Genomic DNA, 20,316 nt, shown 5'->3' with positions numbered 1-20,316 from the left:
ACTTTAATCCATCCTTTTGGTACATCTGGAGATTGTGGCGATACAAGTGAGACTCTTCAGATACATGCAATGTTACTAATGGCGCCTTGCTAGGTCGTAGCCATTGACTTAGCTGAAGGCTATTCTAACTATCTGCTCGGCAAATGAGCGAGGCTTCGTCAGTGTGCATCGCCAGCTACGTCGTCCGTACAACTGGGGCGAGTGCTATCCCGTATCTCGAGACCTGCCTTGTGGTGGCGCTCGGTCTGCGATCCCTGACAGTGGCGACACGCGGGTCCGACATGTACTAATGGACCGCGGCCGATTTAAAGCTACCACCTAGCAAGTGTGGTGTCTGGCGGTGACACCACAGACGTCCTGCTCAGTTTTAACGCAAAAGTATTTGTCGTTAATACGGGGATTACCTTGCAAATCAATCAGTTAAGTCTGCACATGCACAGAGGCATTTTCAACTCAAGGCAAAACGATCTCGAAAATAGATGTAAGATTGGTAACCTCCTCAAAATGCTTAGGAAACTATTTTTATAATTCTTTCAAGGTCACATACAATTCTTCAAACCTCGCGTCTTCCTGAATGGCGGTGTGCTTAGAGAATTGGACTGTAAGCTAAGTGTCAGTATGTGTCCCTTCTATAGACGCGATTTTCTTATTAAATGCATCCACATCAAATAACAAAGAAGTTGTTTCCCACTTTGTTGTATCTTACTGTGAGCAGTGCGTAGTCAAGTTCACTTAAAATGCGAGCTCTGCAATCCATTTCGGATGTTCTAATTTTCACTCCTGCTGTTGCAACTGACTGTGGAATAATGTGTGTGCCTTCAGAAATTTTACCATTCACAACACCAATTTCTTCACGTGCTGTAAGCTTGCAAATTCAGCACAACAATGAATCCTGTCTGTCGCTCGTTGTAATTTATTGCTCTTTCTCTGTCAAGTAAATCTTTAAATTCTTTCTGCATGGTATTGTAATATCGATTCGTAGCAAATTTGCAGTATCCATCGCTTATATCGATTCATAGCAAATTTGAGGTACCAATCGCTTACACAACTGCATTATACACTCAAGAGCCAAAGAAACTGGTACACATTCCTAATATTGTGTAGGGCGCCAGCGAGCACACAGAAGTGCCGCAACTCGACGTGGCATGGACTCGACTAATGTCTGAAGTAGTGATGGAGGGAACGGACACCACAATCCCGCAGGGCTGTACATAAATGCGTAAGAGTACGAAGGGGTGGAGATCTCTTCTGAACAGCATGTTCCAAGGCATCCCAGATACGCTCAATAATGGTTATGTCTGGGGAGTTTGATGGCCAGAGGAAATGTTTAAACTCAGAAGAGTGTCCCTAGAGCCACTCTGTAGCATTTCCGGACGTGTGGGAAGTCGCATTGTCCTGCTAGAATTGCCCAAGTCCTTCGGAATGCACAGTGGACATGAACGGATGAACGTGGTCAGACAGGATGCTTACGTAAGTGCAGTCTGTCAGAAGCGTATCTAGACGTATCAGGGTTTCAATATGATTCCAACTGCAGTCGCCCTACACAATTACAGAGCCTCTACCAGCTTTAACAGTCCCCTGCTGACATGCAGGGCTCATGGATTGATGAGATTGAGCCGCGAGGGATTAGCCGAGCGGTCTTGGGCGCTGCAGTCATGGACTTTGCGGCTGGTCCCGGTGGAGGTTCGAGTCCTCCCTCGGGCATGGATGTGTGTGTTTCTCCTTAGGATAATTTAAGTTACGTAGTGTATAAGCTTAGGGACTGATGACCTTAGCAGTTAAGTCCCATAAGATTTCACACACATTTTTTTGATGAGGTTGTCTCCATACCCGTATGCGTCTGTCCGCTTGATACGATTTGAAACGAGAGTAGTCTGACCAGGCAACATGTCTCCAGTCATAAACAGTTCAATGTCAGTGTTGACGTATCCAGGCGAGGCGTAAAGCATCATGTCGTGCTGTCATCAAAGGTACACGTGTGGGCCTTCGGCTCCAAAATCCCATATCGATGATGTTTCGTTGAATTGTTCACACGCAGACACTTGTCGATGGCCCAGCACTGAAATCTGCATCAATTTGCGGAAGAGTTGCACTTCTGTCATGTTGAAAGATTCCCTTCAGTCGTCGTTGGTCCTGTTCTTGCAGGATCCTTTTCCGGCCGCAGCGGTGTTGGAGATTTGATGTTTTACCAGCTTCCTGATATTCACAGTACATTCGTGAAATGGTCGTATGGGAGTTAATCGCTACCTCGGAGACGATGTGTCCCATCGCTCGTGCGCTAACAACACGTTCAAACTCATTTAAATCTTGACAACCTGCCATTGTAGCAGCAGTAACCGATCTAACAGTTGCGCCAGACACTTGTCTTTTATAGGCATTGCCGACCGCAGTGCCTTATTCTGTCTGTTTACATATCTCTGTATTTGAATACGCAGGTCTATACCAGTTTCTTTGGCGCTCCAACGTATATAATGAGAATTCTCATCCCTCTCTTCTGTTAGTTCCATTAATTTTTAAAGGCTTGTGAAGATAGATCGATAGACCTCTTTTGATGCAAGAAGCCATTGGAGCTGTGAATGTCCTTTATACCACGAACAAATAGCAAAAGGTAAACACTACACTTCTGCCAAACTACAGTTGTGCTGACCTAAAAATGCTACTCGACAGTACTAAATGAAATGTCGCAGTGTAATGAATATTTGTGTGAAGGAGCGAGCAAAGCCAAGGCAGGCTGAGCCTCTGCCCGCACTGGGTCTCCCCAACTGGTCTGCGTGAAGTTTGGCACACCATAGTCGACCCTGAACAACAACCGGACAATCTGTCAGCTCCACATCAGTTACTATGGATGATAAGAGCGCAACCTTATGGCGCTGTACAGCACAGCAGTAACTAAAGTCCACCATTTCTCTTCTGTGGCTGTGATTGCCGCCGACTTCTGGACACCATGATGAGACACTGCCCACTCTCCGAGTAGGCGATGTACACGTACAGCTTAGCCTTAGCTTGCGTTGACTGTCCCAGGTCGCTCCACATTCCACATACAGGATGTTTCAAAAATGACCGGTATATTTGAAACGGCAATAAAAACTAAACGAGCAGCGATAGAAATACACCGTTTGTTGCAATATGCTTGGGACAACAGTACATTTTCAGGCGGAAAAACTTTCGAAATTACAGTAGTTACAATTTTCAACAACAGATGGCGCTGCAAGTGATGTGAAAGATATAGAAGACAACACAGTCTGTGGGTGCGCCATTCTGTACGTCGTCTTTCTGCTGTAAGCGTGTGCTGTTCACAACGTGCAAGTGTGCTGTAGACAACATGGTTTACTCCTCAGAACAGAGGATTTTTATAGTGTTGGAATTCCACCGCCTAGAACACAGTGTTGTTGCAGCAAGACGAAGTTTTCAACGGAGGTTTAATGTAACCAAAGGACCGAAAAGCGATACAATAAAGGATCTGTTTGAAAAATTTCAACAGACTGGGAACGTGACGGATGAACGTGCTGGAAAGGTAGGGCGACTGCGTACGGCAACCACAGAGGGCAACGCGCAGCTAGTGCAGCAGGTGATCCAACAGCGGCCTCGGGTTTCCGTTCGCCGTGTTGCAGCTGCGGTCCAAATGACGCCAGTGTCCACGTATCGTCTCGTGCGCCAGAGTTTACACCTCTATCCATACAAAATTCAAACGCGGCAACCCCTCAGCGCCGCTACCATTGCTGCACGAGAGACATTCGCTAACGATATAGTGCACAGGATTGATGACGGCGATATGCATGTGGGCAGCATTTGGTTTACTGACGAAGCTTATTTTTACCTGGACGGCTTCGTCAATAAACAGAACTGGCGCATATGGGGAACCGAAAAGCCCCATGTTGCAGTCCCATCGTCCCTGCATCCTCAAAAAGTACTGGTCTGGGCCGCCATTTCTTCCAAAGGAATCATTGGCCCATTTTTCAGATCCGAAACGATTACTGCATCACGCTATCTGGACATTCTTCGTGAATTTGTGGCGGTACAAACTGCCTTAGACGACACTGCGAACACCTCGTGGTTTATGCAAGATGGTGCCCGGCCACATCGCACGGCCGATGTCTTTAATTTCCTGAATGAATATTTCGATGATCGTGTGATTGCTTTGGGCTATCCGAAACATACAGGAGGCGGCGTGGATTGGCCTCCCTATTCGCCAGACATGAACCCCTGTGACTTCTTTCTGTGGGGACACTTGAAAGACCAGGTGTACCGCCAGAATCCAGAAACAATTGAACAGCTGAAGCAGTACATCTCATCTGCATGCGAAGCCATTCCGCCAGACACGTTGTCAAAGGTTTCTGGTAATTTCATTCAGAGACTACGCCATATTATTGCTACGCATGGTGGATATGTGGAAAATATCGTGCTATAGAGATTCCCAGACCGCAGCGCCATCTGTTGTTGAAAATTGTTACTACTGTAATTTCGAAAGTTTGTCTGCCTGAAAATGTACTGTTGTCCCAAGCATATTGCAACAAACGGTGTATTTCTATCGCTGCTCGTTTAGTTTTTATTGCCGTTTCAAATATACCGGTTGTTTTTGAAACACCCTGTAGTTTCTGTTTCCGTCTCGGTTGCTGGCTGCCAACGAACCCTGCTAGTTAAGCCAGACGGCCCCAGAGGCGCTAGTGTCGAAGCCTGTGCACAGCACGAACATCCGCAGAGAGCTCCACCACAAAGGCACAATCCACCAGCAACCTCAGTCTTCATCGCAGGAAATCCAACTGTGCAAATTGCATGGCACATGACCGAGGAAGAAACTGTGCTTTTAATTTTCTCAACATGAGATCATATCTCACAATTTTGTCTTCTTAGGTACCTTCAGTTCTTCTTTGATGGGATCAAAGTCTCATTCAGAATCTTCACTTCTCTTCTAGTTTTTCAGCCAGATCTTTCCTGTTCATTGTGAGCCGTTCTGTTGCATATGGATCTTCGGGTCGAATACTGTGCTTTTTAGCTTGGCACTCATCAACACTGTTCGTCTGATATAAACATTTTTGATATAGTGATATAGCATTTCTGTGTGCCTGACGCTTGACTTAAACACTCCTTCCTCAGAGACGTTCGGCTCTATTCACTCTTGTAGGTATGTGATCTTTTCTCCCCGGATACTGACACTCTTCTTTCTTTCCGTGCTTTCTTACAAAATTGGAGACATAGTCCGCCATATGCAAGACAACTGAAATCATACAACTGCAATTACACACCAGATGACGACTGAAAACTTGTTTTTTTGTGACAAAATAAATAAAAACGCGTGTGTGACCATAGACCTTCCATCAACAAAGAAAATAGGTGTCTTAACATATCGAAAGTTAAGGGAAACAGGGCTATGGAAAGAAAATCGTAAGTATCGTGCAAAATAACGCGATTTTCGATCTGAAATGGACGAAAAAACAGAAGAATATGAACCGTTTCGTTGTTTGCAGATGAAAAACTGTAAATTCTGAGGTACCGGTAGTTATAGAACTACCAGCACAAAATAACTTTTTAGCATCATATAAGACCGAAAAAAAAGTCCAACTGAACCTGGTACAAAAAGGGCTGAAACACGTTTGGGCACAAAAAAACTAAATAAACAATATCTTGCATGAAGAATCCTAGGAAACGCACTGCAGGAGGTGTCGTGCTGTTAGCAGAGGCACTCGCGTTGATCGTCTGCTGCCGTAGCCCATTAACGCCCGCCACACTGTCCTAACGGGAACGTTCGTCGTATGTCCCACATTGATTTTTGTTATTTCACCCGGTGCTGCTTGTCTGTCAGCAGTGACAGCCCTACGCAAACGTCGCTGCTCTCGGTCGTTAAACGAAGGCCGTCGGACAGTGCGTTCGTCACGATGAGACACAATGCCTGAAATTTGGTATTCTCGGCACACTCTTGATACAGTGGGTCTCGGAATACTGAATTCTCTAACGATTTTTGAGGTGGAGTATCCCTAGCCCAAGCGTCTATCTCCAACTATTATTCCATTTTCAAAGTCTGTTAATTCCCATCGTGCGTCCATAATCACGTCAGAAACCTTTTCAAAATGGTTCAAATGGCTGTAAGCACTATGGGACTTAACACCTGAGGTCATCAGTCCCCTAGATTTAGAACTACTTGAATCTAGCCTAAAGACATCACACACATCCATGCCAGAGGCAGGATTCGAACCTGCGACCGTAGCGGTCTCACAGTTCCAGACTGAAGTGCCTAGAACCGCTCGGCCACACTGGTCGGCAAATAGAGGTTCCGTATGGTTTCCAAGGGAGTCTTATGAAGATGATCTTATACCATTCTTACTGCATAATAATTGCGAGTCCAGATAACGATGATGGAAGTGGATACTGATCACGCAACCTTCTCTCGAAAGTATACCACAAAAGCTAAATAATATTGAGACCTGGCGCCTGTGGTGTCCAGGGAAGTTTCGATAATTCATCCTCGTGCTCAGAAAACCAATCCTGGACGATGCGAGCTGTGTGAACAATTGTCCTGTCGCCTTGGTATACAGCCATCTTCATTAGGGAACAAAAGTTGTAGCATGGGATGTAACTCATGGGCCAAAATGGTCACATAACCCTTGGGTGTAATATGACCTTGCAGAGTGGCCCATAGAATAACACGATATGGCTGCCGAAATGATCACTGGACCACTGCCATGTTTCACTTTTGGGATGTAAACTCGGATAGAAGTCATTCGACCAAATGATTCTCTTCCATTGGTCGACAGCCCAAGTTTTATGGCTCTGACACCAAATTTTCCTGTTCTAGCATTTGAATCACTGATGAGTGGCATTGCATTTCCCTGATTCTGGAGCTCCCTTCGTGTTGTTCTACTGGTGACAAGGTGGGTGAATCCGACATTCGGTTCTGCAGCGAAGTTATCCTCCTTCCTTTGCTCACAATCCTCTTCAATAACCGTTTGTTACTGTCACTGAACAAACACCTTCGTTGGCGTCGTGACTTAGCAGATGATGTTTATCTACTTTCCCTGTATGCGATGTAAACCTTCGATAAGGCCCCTCTTGAAACATCAAGCACTTCGTCTACCTTGATTACGGAAGCACTCACCATACGAAAGGCAACAGCCAACGTTCGAATTCACTTAGCTCCGACATCTACGAGGGTCTTTCAATAAGTAACGCCCCACATTTTTTAAAAAAGACTTTAATATACATACACAAACGTCCTTGTCGGTGCTTCACATTTGATGTTTGTTCTGTGCGCTGGTAAGTTTCGAACCGTTCAGGTAGATGACAGAGCCGTAGTACAGCGTCAAAATGGCGTCTACATACGACTCACGTCACAAGCAGCGTGCTGTTCTTGAATTCTTGTGTGCAGAAAAAGAAACCGTGGTGAACATCCGTAAATGTTTGTGTGCAGTGTGTGGAGATGCTGCAGTTGATAGGAGTACAGTTGGGCGATGGGTAAAGAAAGTTACAGCCTCAGGAAATGCAGAAACAGACCTCGATGATCAGGCACAATCGGGACGTCCTCTCACAGCCACTGGTCCAGACATGCTGAATCGTGCGGATGCCATTGTTCATGCCGACCGGCGCATCACAGCTCAACAATTGGCTCTACAGTTGTCGGTCGGCGCTGGAAGTACGTCTGCAATGATCTGGAGTCTCGGATATTCAAAGAGGTGCTCATAATGGGTTCTACAAATGTTCACAGCGAACCACAAGATTCAAAGAAAGGCCATGTTTTATGCATTGTTGGAGCTTAAAGATTCTCTACGGGGAACACACTGTGAAGATGACGAGAGTGTCAGTCGTACAGTGGAAACATGTCTACGCTTACAGGACAAGTGCTTTTGCCAGCAGGGAATACATGCTCTTCCACAACATTGGCGTACGGCCATGGAACATGATGGAGAGTACGTAGAAAAATAGGACATGTTGATCTATATTGTCACCAAATTCTGACTCTTAACAATAAATATGTTCAGGGAAAAAGAGTGTGGGGCATTACGTATTGAACGACCCTCGTAGTAGAATCTTACTAATCCGTCCCCTGTGGGATCGAGAGGATGGTCGGAAAGTAAAACAGGTCGGATTATTAGAACAACACTTACGTTGACTTGTAACATCACAATACAATACGGTACAAGTTCAGTTTTCAATTGGAAATACTGTCTGAAATATTAACAGAATCTTCCGTCGGTTCTTGGTAGAACAACATTATAATAATAAATGAAAACCACCAGTTTGCTTTTGTTCTACAATATTACTTTTATTGCTAACCGGTTTTCGGCTTACAAGGCCATCTTCAGACATTTACTGAGTATTATCACCAAATAAGTTAAATGTTGGCAGACAACATTGGAAGAGAAGTAACACATCTAGAGAGAAGTAGAAACATATAGTAAGTAACATCTTTGCAATGAAATAGTAAAAACTGAACAGTACCTAAATATCAATGGAGTTCATAGGAAAACATTTAGCACAAAATAGGAATAGCATGCCTACATAACAGTTTCTATTAATAAAAAAAAACGAATAAAATAAGATAAAATTAGTACTAGACAAGGCTGCATCAAGAGGTATGAAACATGTAGAGTGATAAACAACCAATTAAAAAAGAAGAGACAGTTGTCAATGTAAATACATTGACAACTGTCTCTTCTTCAGCAGCGGAATAATCAGCGCACAGCGACGATTCGGTAGTAGATAGCCGAGGCCTCCTTGGCGAACCCACTTGAGGCTGTTGACAACAACGCACTATCTATCGCGAGTAATTGGTGGAAAGTTCATGAGAGCGATGGAGCAGTTTCGTTGGCTCATAAAAGGAGGCACCTGGGCTTAGGAGTGAGTGGTCAGTGTGTAGAAGTAGCGAGATGAGGGTACTCGGAATTACGGCGGTGCTCTGCCTTCTGGCGGCGGCTGTGTCTGCCGACCCCGTGAGGGTTAGGCAGCCCAAGGCGGACGACGAGGAGTTGGCCTGGTGGCAGACGTCAGTCATCTACCAGATATACCCGCGCTCCTTCAAGGATTCCAACGGCGATGGCGTCGGTGACCTCAGAGGTGAGTGGAAGTGGTGGTATACAAAAAAAAAAAAAAATAATATTTTTATTTTGGTTTGAGTGATAATATTACGTAAAATTTTAATGTCCTATTTCTTTTAGGGTACTTGATTTAAAGAGAAATGATCATCAGTAGCATTGGGTTCTGATTATGGCTAGCATGAGACTGTTAAGCAAACTCAATACCACCACAAGCATTTACGTAGACCTTGGTTTTTCCGCGGTGCGTACGTAACAGTTTGTGATATACAACGCGCGATTCACCGCCTTCTACGGTTAAGTTTGCGTGAGTGGCTGCTATTATTAATAAAAATCTTCGTATATTACGCGGAATGTTGTAATAAAAAATTAGTTCTCAAGGGGCCTGATAGCAACTGGTTTAATTATGCACCAATTTTAAAACGACGATTATTATCTGAGATATTTCCTTTTTCATGAAAAGTAATAAACTGCTTTGATTATTTTTCATTACCGAGGTAAAACTAAGGAGATTTTCGTCATTTGCCGTTTAGCGGCCAATGGAAAATTTACTTACATCAATGCAACGAAAATATTAATGATTAAAGCTTCGATTTAATTTTACTGGCTTTAGAATATCGAATTAGAAAAACAGAGCACTCTCCTGCATTTACATTTACATTTAATAAATGATTTAATAAGAATAATTGTTTTGCCGGCGTAATGGCCGACTTATGCTGCAAGAGAAATGGGGGTTCCCTCCGGAGCACACGCTAAAACAACAAATTTGCACAAAATATTGATGCACTAATATGAGAGGTGCGAGCTGTACAAAAAGTATATGTTATTACATGGAAATTGTATTCATATTATGAATTGTTTTACAGAAGTCACACACAATTATTTCAGCGAGCAGTGGCGTCTATCATCCATACCAGAATCGAAGACAAGAGAGTGTGAGTCACATGATACAATGTCTTTGGTCTTTTTTTAATTAACCAACACAGATGAAAGAAAGACGATTCGATTTCATTATCTTCTCCAGCTTTTTCTTCGTAATGTTAATGCTCCTTGCACAAAACACATCGCACTTTAGCACTTATAGCGTCACATGACGAATTATTCATCAGAATACGAAAACTCAATTTGTTTTATTTAATAAATATATGTGGCGTTCCGCCACAGTAGGTACACGTATATTCGTTGCGAATAGATTATAGACACCGAGAAACTAATACTACATACGAGGTGTGATAAAAAACTAATGATGATTTTCGTTTTTCTGAAAGTATCTGTAGTTATACTGATAAGACACGGACGGGGAATCATCCCAGCGAAGGTATGGGCTGCAAATGGGAAAATCCATTGAGATAAGTGACTTTGGCAAAGGGCAGATTATTATTACGGAGAACCTGTGAACGAGTATCTCGAAAGCGGCGGAGCTACTCGAGTGTTCACGTGCTACTGTCGTGAGCATCTGTGGAAAGAGGGAGAAGAAACTCACCACTATTCGCTAAGTGAGTGGAGGTCCACGACTCTTCACAGAACGTGGAGTTCAGAGTTTTGTCTGACAGCTGGTGATCTGTGCCATCTCTGCTGAAAGAGCACAGTACTGGTGGACGCACAAGAATTTCGGAGTACATCGCTCATCGTACATTGTTGAACATGGAGCTCTGCAGCAGACCACCCCTACGTGTTCAAATGTTTACCGAACGATATGGTTCAAATGGCTCTGAGCACTATGGGACTTAACATCGGAGGTCATCAGTCCCTAGAACTTAGAACTACTTAAACCTAACTATCCTAAGGATATCACAAACATCCATGCCCGAGGCAGGATTCGAACTTGCGACCGTAGCAGTCGCTCGGTTCCGGACTGAAGCCCCTAGAACCGATAGGCCATCGCGGCCGGCACCCAACGGTATCGTTAGTTACGATTGCAGTGGGCACGGGACCTTCGGAATTTAACCGATGATCAATCGAAACGTGTCGGATGTTCGGATGAATCACATTTTTGCTACATTAGGTCGATCGTCGTCTCCACAAATACCGTCATCGAGGCGAACGACTGCTCGAAATGTGTAACGCGCCACGGTCGCGCGCTGATGGGAGCAGTACAGGGAGATTCAAAAAGAATACCACAACTTTAAAAATGTGTATTTAATGAAAGAATCATAATATAACCTTCTGTTACACATAATTACAAAGAGTATTTAAAAAGATTTTTTTCACTCAAAAACAAGTTCAGAGATGTTCAATAAGGCCCCCTCCAGACACACGAGCATTATCAAGCCGATACTCCAATTCGTTCCACACTCTCTGTAGCATATCAGGCGTAACAGTTTGGATAGCTGCTGTTATTTCTCGTTTCAAATCATCAATGGTGGCTGGGAGAGGTGGCCGAAACACCATATCCTTAACATACCCCCATAAGAAAAAATCGCAGGGGGTAAGATTAGGGCTTCTTGGAGGCCAGTGATGAAGTGCTCTGTCACGAGCTGCCTGGCGGCCTATCCATCGCCTCGGGTAGTTGACGTTCAGGTAGTTACGGACAGATAAGTGCCAATGTGGTGGCGCTCCATCCTGCTGAAATATGAATTGTTGTGCTTCTTGTTCGAGCTGAGGGAACAGCCAATTCTCTAACATCTCCAGATACTGTAGTCCAGTTACAGTAGCACCTTCGAAGAAAAAGGGACCAAAAACTTTATTGGCTGAAATGGCGAACAAATGTACAACTAAATGAAACTTTATAGCTCCCTTAATTCGCCGACAGATAGTGCTTAGCTCTGCCTTTTGTCGTTGCAGAGTTTTAAATTCCTAAAGTTGTGGTATTCTTTTTGAATCACCCTGTATTATGCGTCAGGACACATTCTCCTGTGCTTGCATTGGACCTGTGGAAGGAATGGAGGACACGCTGACAGTGCGAACCACTTGTATTCCTTCATGCTTTATGTCTTCCCCGACGGCGATATCATCTTTCGGCAGTATAATTATCCACGCCTCGGAGCCAGAAGCGTGCTACAGTGGTGTCAGGAGCATTATAGCGGATTCACGTTGATGTCTCGGCGACCAAACTCGCCTGATGTAAATGCTATGGAACCCATCTGGGTCGCCATCGGGCGCCATAACCGTGTACTCAAATCAGCAGCGCGTTATTTATGCGAATTACATGACATGTGCGTAGACATCTAATGCCACATACCTCCACAAACCAATCGACAAACTGTCGGAACCCTGATACGCAGAATCAGTGATGTATTTCGTTCCAAAGACGGACAAACTTGCTATTAAGCAGATGGTGATAAAGTTTTGGTTCTCCAGTGTATTCAACATCAGCTTTTTTCCCTTCAAAGTCATCCTTCTCAGATATAATACACTTGTGTCAGCGCTTTTTTCCAATCTTGGAAGCACTTCTGGAACTCATTTTTCGTTAAGGTGTTGAGCTCCTTCAGAAATTCTGTTTTTATATCATAAATCGAGCCAAAACAGCGTCCTTTCATGGTTCTCTTCAGCCTCGGGAACAGAAAGAAGCCACAGGGGGTCATGTCCGGCGAGTACTGTGGCTGAGGCAACATAATCGCCATAGCACTTGTCCTAGTGACAATTTGCATACTTACCGGAAGAATGGGCATTCTTCATCTATCCTACAGTACAAAGTCAAAATTTATAAATTACATACTTATTCCTGCTCAGACAAATTTGGCGAATCGGTTGGTTCTTTTACTCTAGGTCTGCGGTGAAACTTAGGCGGCATAGACACTATGTGATCAAAAGTATCCGGACACCTGGCTGAAAATGACTTACAAGTTAGTGGCGCCCTCCGTCGGTAATGCTGGAATTCAATGAGGTGTCGGCCCACCCTTGGCCTTGATGACAGCTTCCACTGTCGCAGGCATACGTTCAATCAGGTGCTGGAAGGTTTCTTGCGGAATGACAGCCTATTCTTCACGGTGTGCTGCACTGAAGAGACGTGTCGATGTCGGTCGGTGAGGCCTGGCACGAAGCTGGCGTTCCAAAATATCCCAAAGGTGTTCTATAGGATTCAGGTCAGCACTTTGTGCAGGCCAGTCCATTACAGGGATGTTATTGTCGTGTAACCACTCCACCACAGGCCATGCTTTATGAATAGGTACTAGATCATGTTGAAAGATGCAGTCCCCATACCCGAATTGCTCTTCAACAGCGGGAAGCAAGAAGGTGCTTGAAACATCAATATAGGCCTGTGCTGTGACAGTGCCTCGCAAAACAACAAGGGGTGCGAGCGTCCTACATGAAAAATACAACCACACTGTAACACCGTAACACCACCGCCTCCGAATTTTACTGTTGACACTACACATGATGGCAGATGATGTTCACCGGGCATTCGCCATACCCACACCCTGCCATCGGATCGCCACATTGTGTACGGTGATTCGTCACTTCACATAACGTTTTTCCACTGTTCAATCGTTCAATGTTTATGCTGCTTACACCAAGCGAGGCGTCGTTTGGCATTTACCTGCGTGATGTGTGGCTTATGAGCAGCCTCTCGGCCATGAAATCAAAGTTTTCCCACCTCCTGCCTAACTGTCATAATACCTGCAGTCGATCCTGATGCAGTTTGAAATTCCTGTGTGATGTGGATAGATGTCTGCCTATTACACATTACGACCCTCTTCAACTGTCGGCGGTCTAGGCGCTCAGTCCGGAACCGCGCGACTGCTACGGTCGCAGGTACGAATCCTGCCTCGGGCATGGATGTGTGTGATTTCCTTAGGTTAGTTAGGTTTAAGTAGCTCTAAGTTCTAAGGGACTGATGACCACAGATGTTAAGTCCCATAGTGCTCAGAGCCATTTGAACCATTTGAACTGTCGGCGGTCTCTGTCAGTCAACAGACGAGAACGGCCTGTACCCTTTTGTGCTGTACGTGTCCCTTCACGTTTCCACTTCACTATCATATCGGAAACAGTGTACCTAGGTATATTTAGGAACGTGGAAATCTCACGTACAGACGTATGACACAAGTGACACCTATGCATCAGACCACGTTCGAAGTCTGGGAGTTCAGCAGAGTGCCCCATTCTGCTCAGTCACGATGTTTAATGACAGCAGAGGTCGCTCATATGGAGCACCTGGCAGTAAGTGGCAGCACAATGCGCCTCATATGAAAAACGTGTGTTTTAGGGGGTGTCCGGATACTTTTGATCACGTAGTGTTCAAATGGTTCAAATGGCTCTGAGCACTATGGGACTTAACATCTGAGGTCATCAGTTCCCTAGAACTGAGAACTACTTAAACCTAACTAACCAAAGGACATCACACACATCCATGCCCGAGGCAGGATTCGCACCTGCGACCACAGCAGTCGCGCGGTTCCGGATTGAAGCGCCTAGAACCGCATGGCCACAACGGCCGGCTCACATAGTGTAAAAGCACCATTTATTTATGGGTGATTCCTGAAAAAACCCCGAGAATCTAGGACTTTTGAGTACAGAAAGTACCAATTGTTGGGATGGCTACTTCTACAATTTCTATTCATAACAGATCGTCGAAATTTCTGCTATATACTCTAAAGATGATATTCTCAGAGAACTTCGAAAAGTTTTTCTATTTCATTATCTGTTACGAGATCCAGATGATGAAAGTTGCCGAACTTAGGCAGAAAACAGCAAGAGTCAGGTTTTAGCTGTCTTTGCACCGTGGGCCGCTATTATCTAAATGACTAACCAAAGCACATGGCCCAAATTTTAACTGTATGTTCTTTAGACATTCATCTAGAAACGTCATGTTCAAAAATCTGTATCCATTATGAAGATACATCCGAAAAACCATGATTTTGGGTGTCAAAAGTACCAGTTGTGGATATGGCCACTTGTGTAATTCGTATTAATGATAAATCGTCGAACTTTTTCCCATATGTTCTTAAGATGAAGTTCTAGGGAACCTTGCAACTTTTATTGATATTATTACCGAGATTTAGAGGTTCAAAGTTACCGTACTTATGCACGTAAAATATGCACGTAATATCCCGTCTGAGGCGTTAATATAGTTTTAAACGACGTAGTGAAGACATGGCAAGAGTTCTGGATCACCGCAAGGTTTCTGAGGCCACAAAACAATGTATTTAGTGAGAATTTCTTTCACGAATAAGATTATATGACGCGTTGTCTGTGTATAATAGGCGCTTCACGCCTATACAGATATGCCCAAAGTGGTACTGCAGTGTCAAAAATGGGCTAAAAAAGTTCTTAACATGACTGAAAATGACTTAAAATGACAGCTAAAATTATGTTTTTGCATAATGGGAAGACTGCAAGTTCAGCCAAATATTTCTGATGGTGTTTTTCTTAATACGCAAATCATAAGCCGGGAACCTTCAATGAATTGCGATCGATGAGTAAAATATCCAGAAAAAATTTAAAGCAGACGATTGTGTGTTAACCTTAAATTACGCATACTTATTTGTTGTTTATATGTGTTCAAGAATCATAAAAGAAGGTTGTATACATGGAAGAAGCTTGGAGATACTAAATGGTATCAGATAGATTATATAACGGTAAGACAGAGATTTAGGAACCAGGTTTTAAATTGTAAGACGTTTCCAGGGGCAGATGTGGACTCTGACCACAATCTATTGGTTAAGAACTGTAGATTAAAACTGAAGAAACTGCAAAAAGGTGGGAATTTAAGGAGATGGGACCTGGATAAACTGACTAAACCAGAGGTTGTACAGAGTTTCAGGGAGAGCGTAAGAGAACAAATGGCAGGAATGGGGGAAAGAAATACAGTAGAAGAAGAATGGGTAGCTTTGAGGGATGAAGTAGTGAAGGCAGCAGAGGATCAAGTAGGTAAAAAGACGAGGGCTAGTAGAAATCCTTGGGTAACAGAAGAACTATTGAATTCAATTGATGAAAGGAGAAAATATAAAAATGTAGTAAATGAAGCAGGCAAAAAGGAGTACAAACGTCTCAAAAATGAGATCGTCAGGAAGTGCAAAATGGCTAAGCAGGGATGGCTAGAGGATAAATGTAAGGATGTAGAGGCCTATCTCACTAGGGGTAAGATAGATATTGCCTACAGGAAAATTAAAGAGACCTTTGGAGAAAAGAGAACCACTTGTATGAATATCAAGAGCTCAGATGGAAAACCTGTTCTAAGCAAAGAAGGGAAAGCAGAAAGGTGGAAGGAGTATATAGAGGGTCTATACAAGGGCGATGTACTTGAGGACAATATTATGGAAATGGAAGAGGATGTAGATGAAGATGAAATTGGAGATACGATACTACGTGAAGAGTTTGACAGAGCACTGAAAGACCTGAGTCGAAACAAGGCCCCGGGAGTAATCAACATTCCATTAGAACTACCGACGGCGTTGGGAGAGCCAGTCCTGACAAAACTCTACTATCTGGTGAGCAAGATGTATGAGACAGGTGAAATACCCTCAGACTTCAAAAAGAATATAATAATTCTAATCCCAAAGAAAGCAGGTGTTGACAGATGTGAAAATTACCGAACTATCAGTTTAATAAGTCACGGCTGCAAAATACTAACGTGAATTCTTTACAGACGAATGGAAAAACTAGTAGAAGCCGATCTTGGGGAAGATCAGTTTGGATTCCGTAGAAATATTGGAACACGTGAGGCAATACTGACCCTACGGCTTATCTTAGAAGCTAGATTAAGGAAAGGCAAACCTACGTTTCTAGCATTTGTAGACTTAGAGAAAGCTCTTAACAATGTTGACTGGAATACTCTCTTTCAAATTATGAAGGTGGCAGGGGTAAAATACAGGGAGCAAAAGGCTATTTACAATTTGTATAGAAACCAAATGGCAGTTATAAGAGTTGGGGGGCATGAAAGGGAAGCACTTGTTGGGAAGGGAGTGAGACAGGGTTGTAGCCTCTCCCAGATGTTATTCAATCTGTATATAGAGCAAGCAGTGAAGGAAACAAAAGAAAAATTCGGAGTAGGCTATAAAATCCATGGAGAAGAAATAAAAACTTTGAGGTTCACCGATGACATTGTAATGCTGTCAGAGACAGCAAAGGACTTGGAAGAGCACTTGAATGGAATGGATAGTGTCTTGAAGGGAGGATATAAAATGAACATCAACAAAAGCAAAACGAGGATAATGGAATGTAGTCGAATTAAGCCGGGTGATGTAAAGGGTATTAGATTAGGAAGTGAGACACTTAAAGTAGTAAAGGAGTTTTGCTATTTGGGGAGCAAAATAACTGATTATGGTCGAAGTAGAGAGGATATAAAATGTAGACTGTGCAATGGGAAGGAAAGCGTTTCTGAAGAAGAGAAATTTGTTAACATCGAGTATAGATTTAAGTGTCAGGAAGTCGTTTCTGAAATTATTTGTATGGAGTGTACCCATGTATGGAAGTGAAACATGGACGATAAATAGTTTAGACAAGAAAAGAATAGAAGCTTTCGAAATGTGGTGCTACAGATGAATGCTGAAGATTAGATGGGTAGATCACATAACTAATGAGGAGGTGTTGAATAGGATTGGGGGGAAGAGAAGTTTGTGGCACAACTTGACCAGAAGAAGGGATCGGTTGGTAGGATATGTTCTGAGGCATCAAGGAATCGCCAATTTAGTATTGGAGGGCAGCGTGGAGGGTAAAAATCGTAGAGGGAGACCAAGAGATGAATACACCAAGCAGATTCAGAAGGATGTAGATTGCAGTAGGTACTGGGAGATGAAGAAGCTTGCGCAGGATAGAGTAGCATGGAGAGCTGCATCAAACCAGTCTCGGGACTGAAGACCACAACAACATATGTGTCAAAGTACATAAATGCGACGAAGTACATAAAAAAACTGTCAAAACTTCACTGGCTTGTAGAATCCCCTTAATACTGTGTGAATCAACTGAAATCTGCAACGCAAATATTTCGTTAATGGAAGGCGTCATCGATATACGGATTTCGCAGATTGGAATGGTAGACACGGGTGCGCCTTTGCGGCCCGTACAGAGTGTTATGAGTTTCAAATATGTATTTATTTTAAAAAGGCACAAATATTTCAATGAAGTAATACCTAATGACAGTATCACGTCTCCGGAGGTGACGTGTTGCTAAACGGGGCATGGCCTAGGACTAAAGAAAGACGGACAAAGGTGAACGCAGTACCTCTGTGGGGCCTGACACGTAAAGAATCAGTATACCCTCAAAGCCTGTGCTCACAACGATAACCACCTGTGCCAAAACAAGCTTGCAGTCTACCATGTAACGATTGCTGCACACGTTCTAGCATTTCAATGGAAACTGCAGTGCAGGCACCAGAACTGCGCCGTTTCATATAGCCTGTGGTTGTTTGAAGTGGTTGACCTCTGTTGATATATCTTTCGCCGTGTACGGTGCACTAACGAACGACATACTTCCAACACTCAGCATGAAACATGAGCGTGTCTGCTTTTTTCGCATCCATGTCCACTATCACATTATCAGTAACAGGATCGTCGGTATACAATCGGAGTGTACAAACAACACAGTGTAAACAAACGTAACATTGTCGCCTAGCATCTAAGGAGGAAGGAGGTACAGAGATCGTCTGTACTTTAACCATGCCTTGACGGTCAATATCGCGGTCCGACCGCGTTCGCTGTCGGTGTTTACTGTGTTTACAATACGATAAATCGTAAACTACTTGCGCTAGTTTCCTGCAATAAACACCACTGACATGCTGATTCATGAAACTTTTGGGATTTTACTGCCAGTAGACACTGTCTCGTTTAAAAATTGGTAACAGTTGTAAAAAACTGCACTTACGTCCACGTCTCAGAACCTGAGTGTTCGCTGCACATACGCGCCCTTGCCTACAATTCAGTTCTGTGGAAACCGCGCATCGATAGTGCCTTCCATATGCGAAATGCACACATCAAAAAAAGTTTTACACCACCACGGTTCCCAGAACTCATGCAGACAGACGTTGACTGTGGATATTGTATCACAGACGCAGTCCATTTGACTGTTCAGAGATGTCACTAAACCCGCCCAAAGATGTAAACAACCATGTGTGCTCAACACCTATTAGACGGAGGGGGCGCGACAGCCGATCAGTTACAGTTATTCCACCAGGAAGGCTCGTGTTGTCTGTAGTTCAACCATGCCTAGACGGTCAATAACGCGGTTCGATTGCTTTCGCATTGTTACTTTGTGCCAGGAAGGGTTCTCAACAAGAGACGTGACCAGGCGTCTCGGAGAGAACCAAAGTGATGTTGTTCGGACATGGAGGAGGTACAGAGAGACAGGAACTGTCGATGACATGCCTCACTCAAACCGTCCAAGGGCTACTACTGCAGTGGGTGACCGCTACCTACGGATTATGGCTCGGAAGAACTCTGACAGCAACGCCACTATGTTGAATAATGCTTTTCGTGCAGCCACAGGACGTCGTTTTTTGACTCAAACTGAGCGCAATAGGCTGCACGCCCGACGTCTATGGCGAGGTCCATCTTTGCAACCACGACACCGTGCAGCGCGGTACAGTCGGGCGTACCAACATGCTGATTGGACCGCTCAGGATCGGCATCACGTTGTCTTTACCGATGAGTGTAACATATGCCTTGGGAGCAACCCGGTCAGGCTGAACGCCTTAGACACACTGTCTAACGAGTGCAGCGAGGTGGAGGTTCCCTGCTGTTTTGTGGTAGCATTATGTGGAACCGACGTACGCTGCTGGTGAAAATGGAAGGCGCCGCAACGGCTGTACGGTACGTGAATGCCATCTCCCGACCAAGAGTGCAACGCCATCGGCGGCATATTGGCGAGGCATTCGTCTTCATGGGCGACAATTCGCGCCCCCAAAGTGCACATCTTGTGAATGACTTCCTTCAGAAAAACGACATCCCTCGACTAGAGTGGCCAGCATGTTCTCCAGACTCAACCCTTTCGAACATACCTGGGATAGATTGAAAAGGGCTGTTTATGGACGACGTGACCCACCAACTATTCTGAGTGATCTACGCCGAGTCGCTGTTGAGGAGTGGGACAATCTGAACCAACAGTGCCTTGATGAACTTGTGGATAGTATGCCAAGACGAATACAGGCATGCATCAATGCAAGAGAACGTGCTACTGGGTATCAGAGGTACCGGTGTGTACAGCAATCTGGACCACCACCTCTGAAGGTGTCGCTGTGTGATGGTACAACATGCAATGTGCGGTTTCCATGAACAATAAAAAGAGCGGAAATGATGTTTATGTTGATCTCTATTCCAATTTTCTGTACAGGTTTCGGAACTCTCAGGACCGAGGTGATGCAAAACTTGTTAATTAGTGTATTTGCGGGGCAAGTGCTAGGTGATTGATCCTGTGTAA

General features: G+C 44.1%; 1 protein-coding gene across 1 annotated transcript in view; it reads left to right on the top strand.

The window, feature by feature from the left end:
* The first annotated feature begins 8,770 nt into the window (after positions 1 to 8,770).
* Positions 8,771 to 20,316, top strand: part of LOC124622679 (maltase 2-like) — a 106,973-nt gene continuing 95,427 nt past the window's right edge. The window contains exon 1 of the mRNA XM_047148472.1: positions 8,771 to 9,045. Within this exon, the coding sequence (XP_047004428.1) occupies positions 8,859 to 9,045 (187 nt within the window). The 5' untranslated portion in view covers positions 8,771 to 8,858. The remainder of the gene's footprint in view (positions 9,046 to 20,316) is intronic.

Source organism: Schistocerca americana, chromosome 1, assembly GCF_021461395.2.
Source record: "Schistocerca americana isolate TAMUIC-IGC-003095 chromosome 1, iqSchAmer2.1, whole genome shotgun sequence".
Taxonomy (NCBI): Eukaryota; Metazoa; Arthropoda; class Insecta; order Orthoptera; family Acrididae; genus Schistocerca; species Schistocerca americana.
The sequence above is the reverse complement of the archived record's forward strand: the minus strand, read 5'-3'. Positions and strand labels throughout refer to the sequence as shown.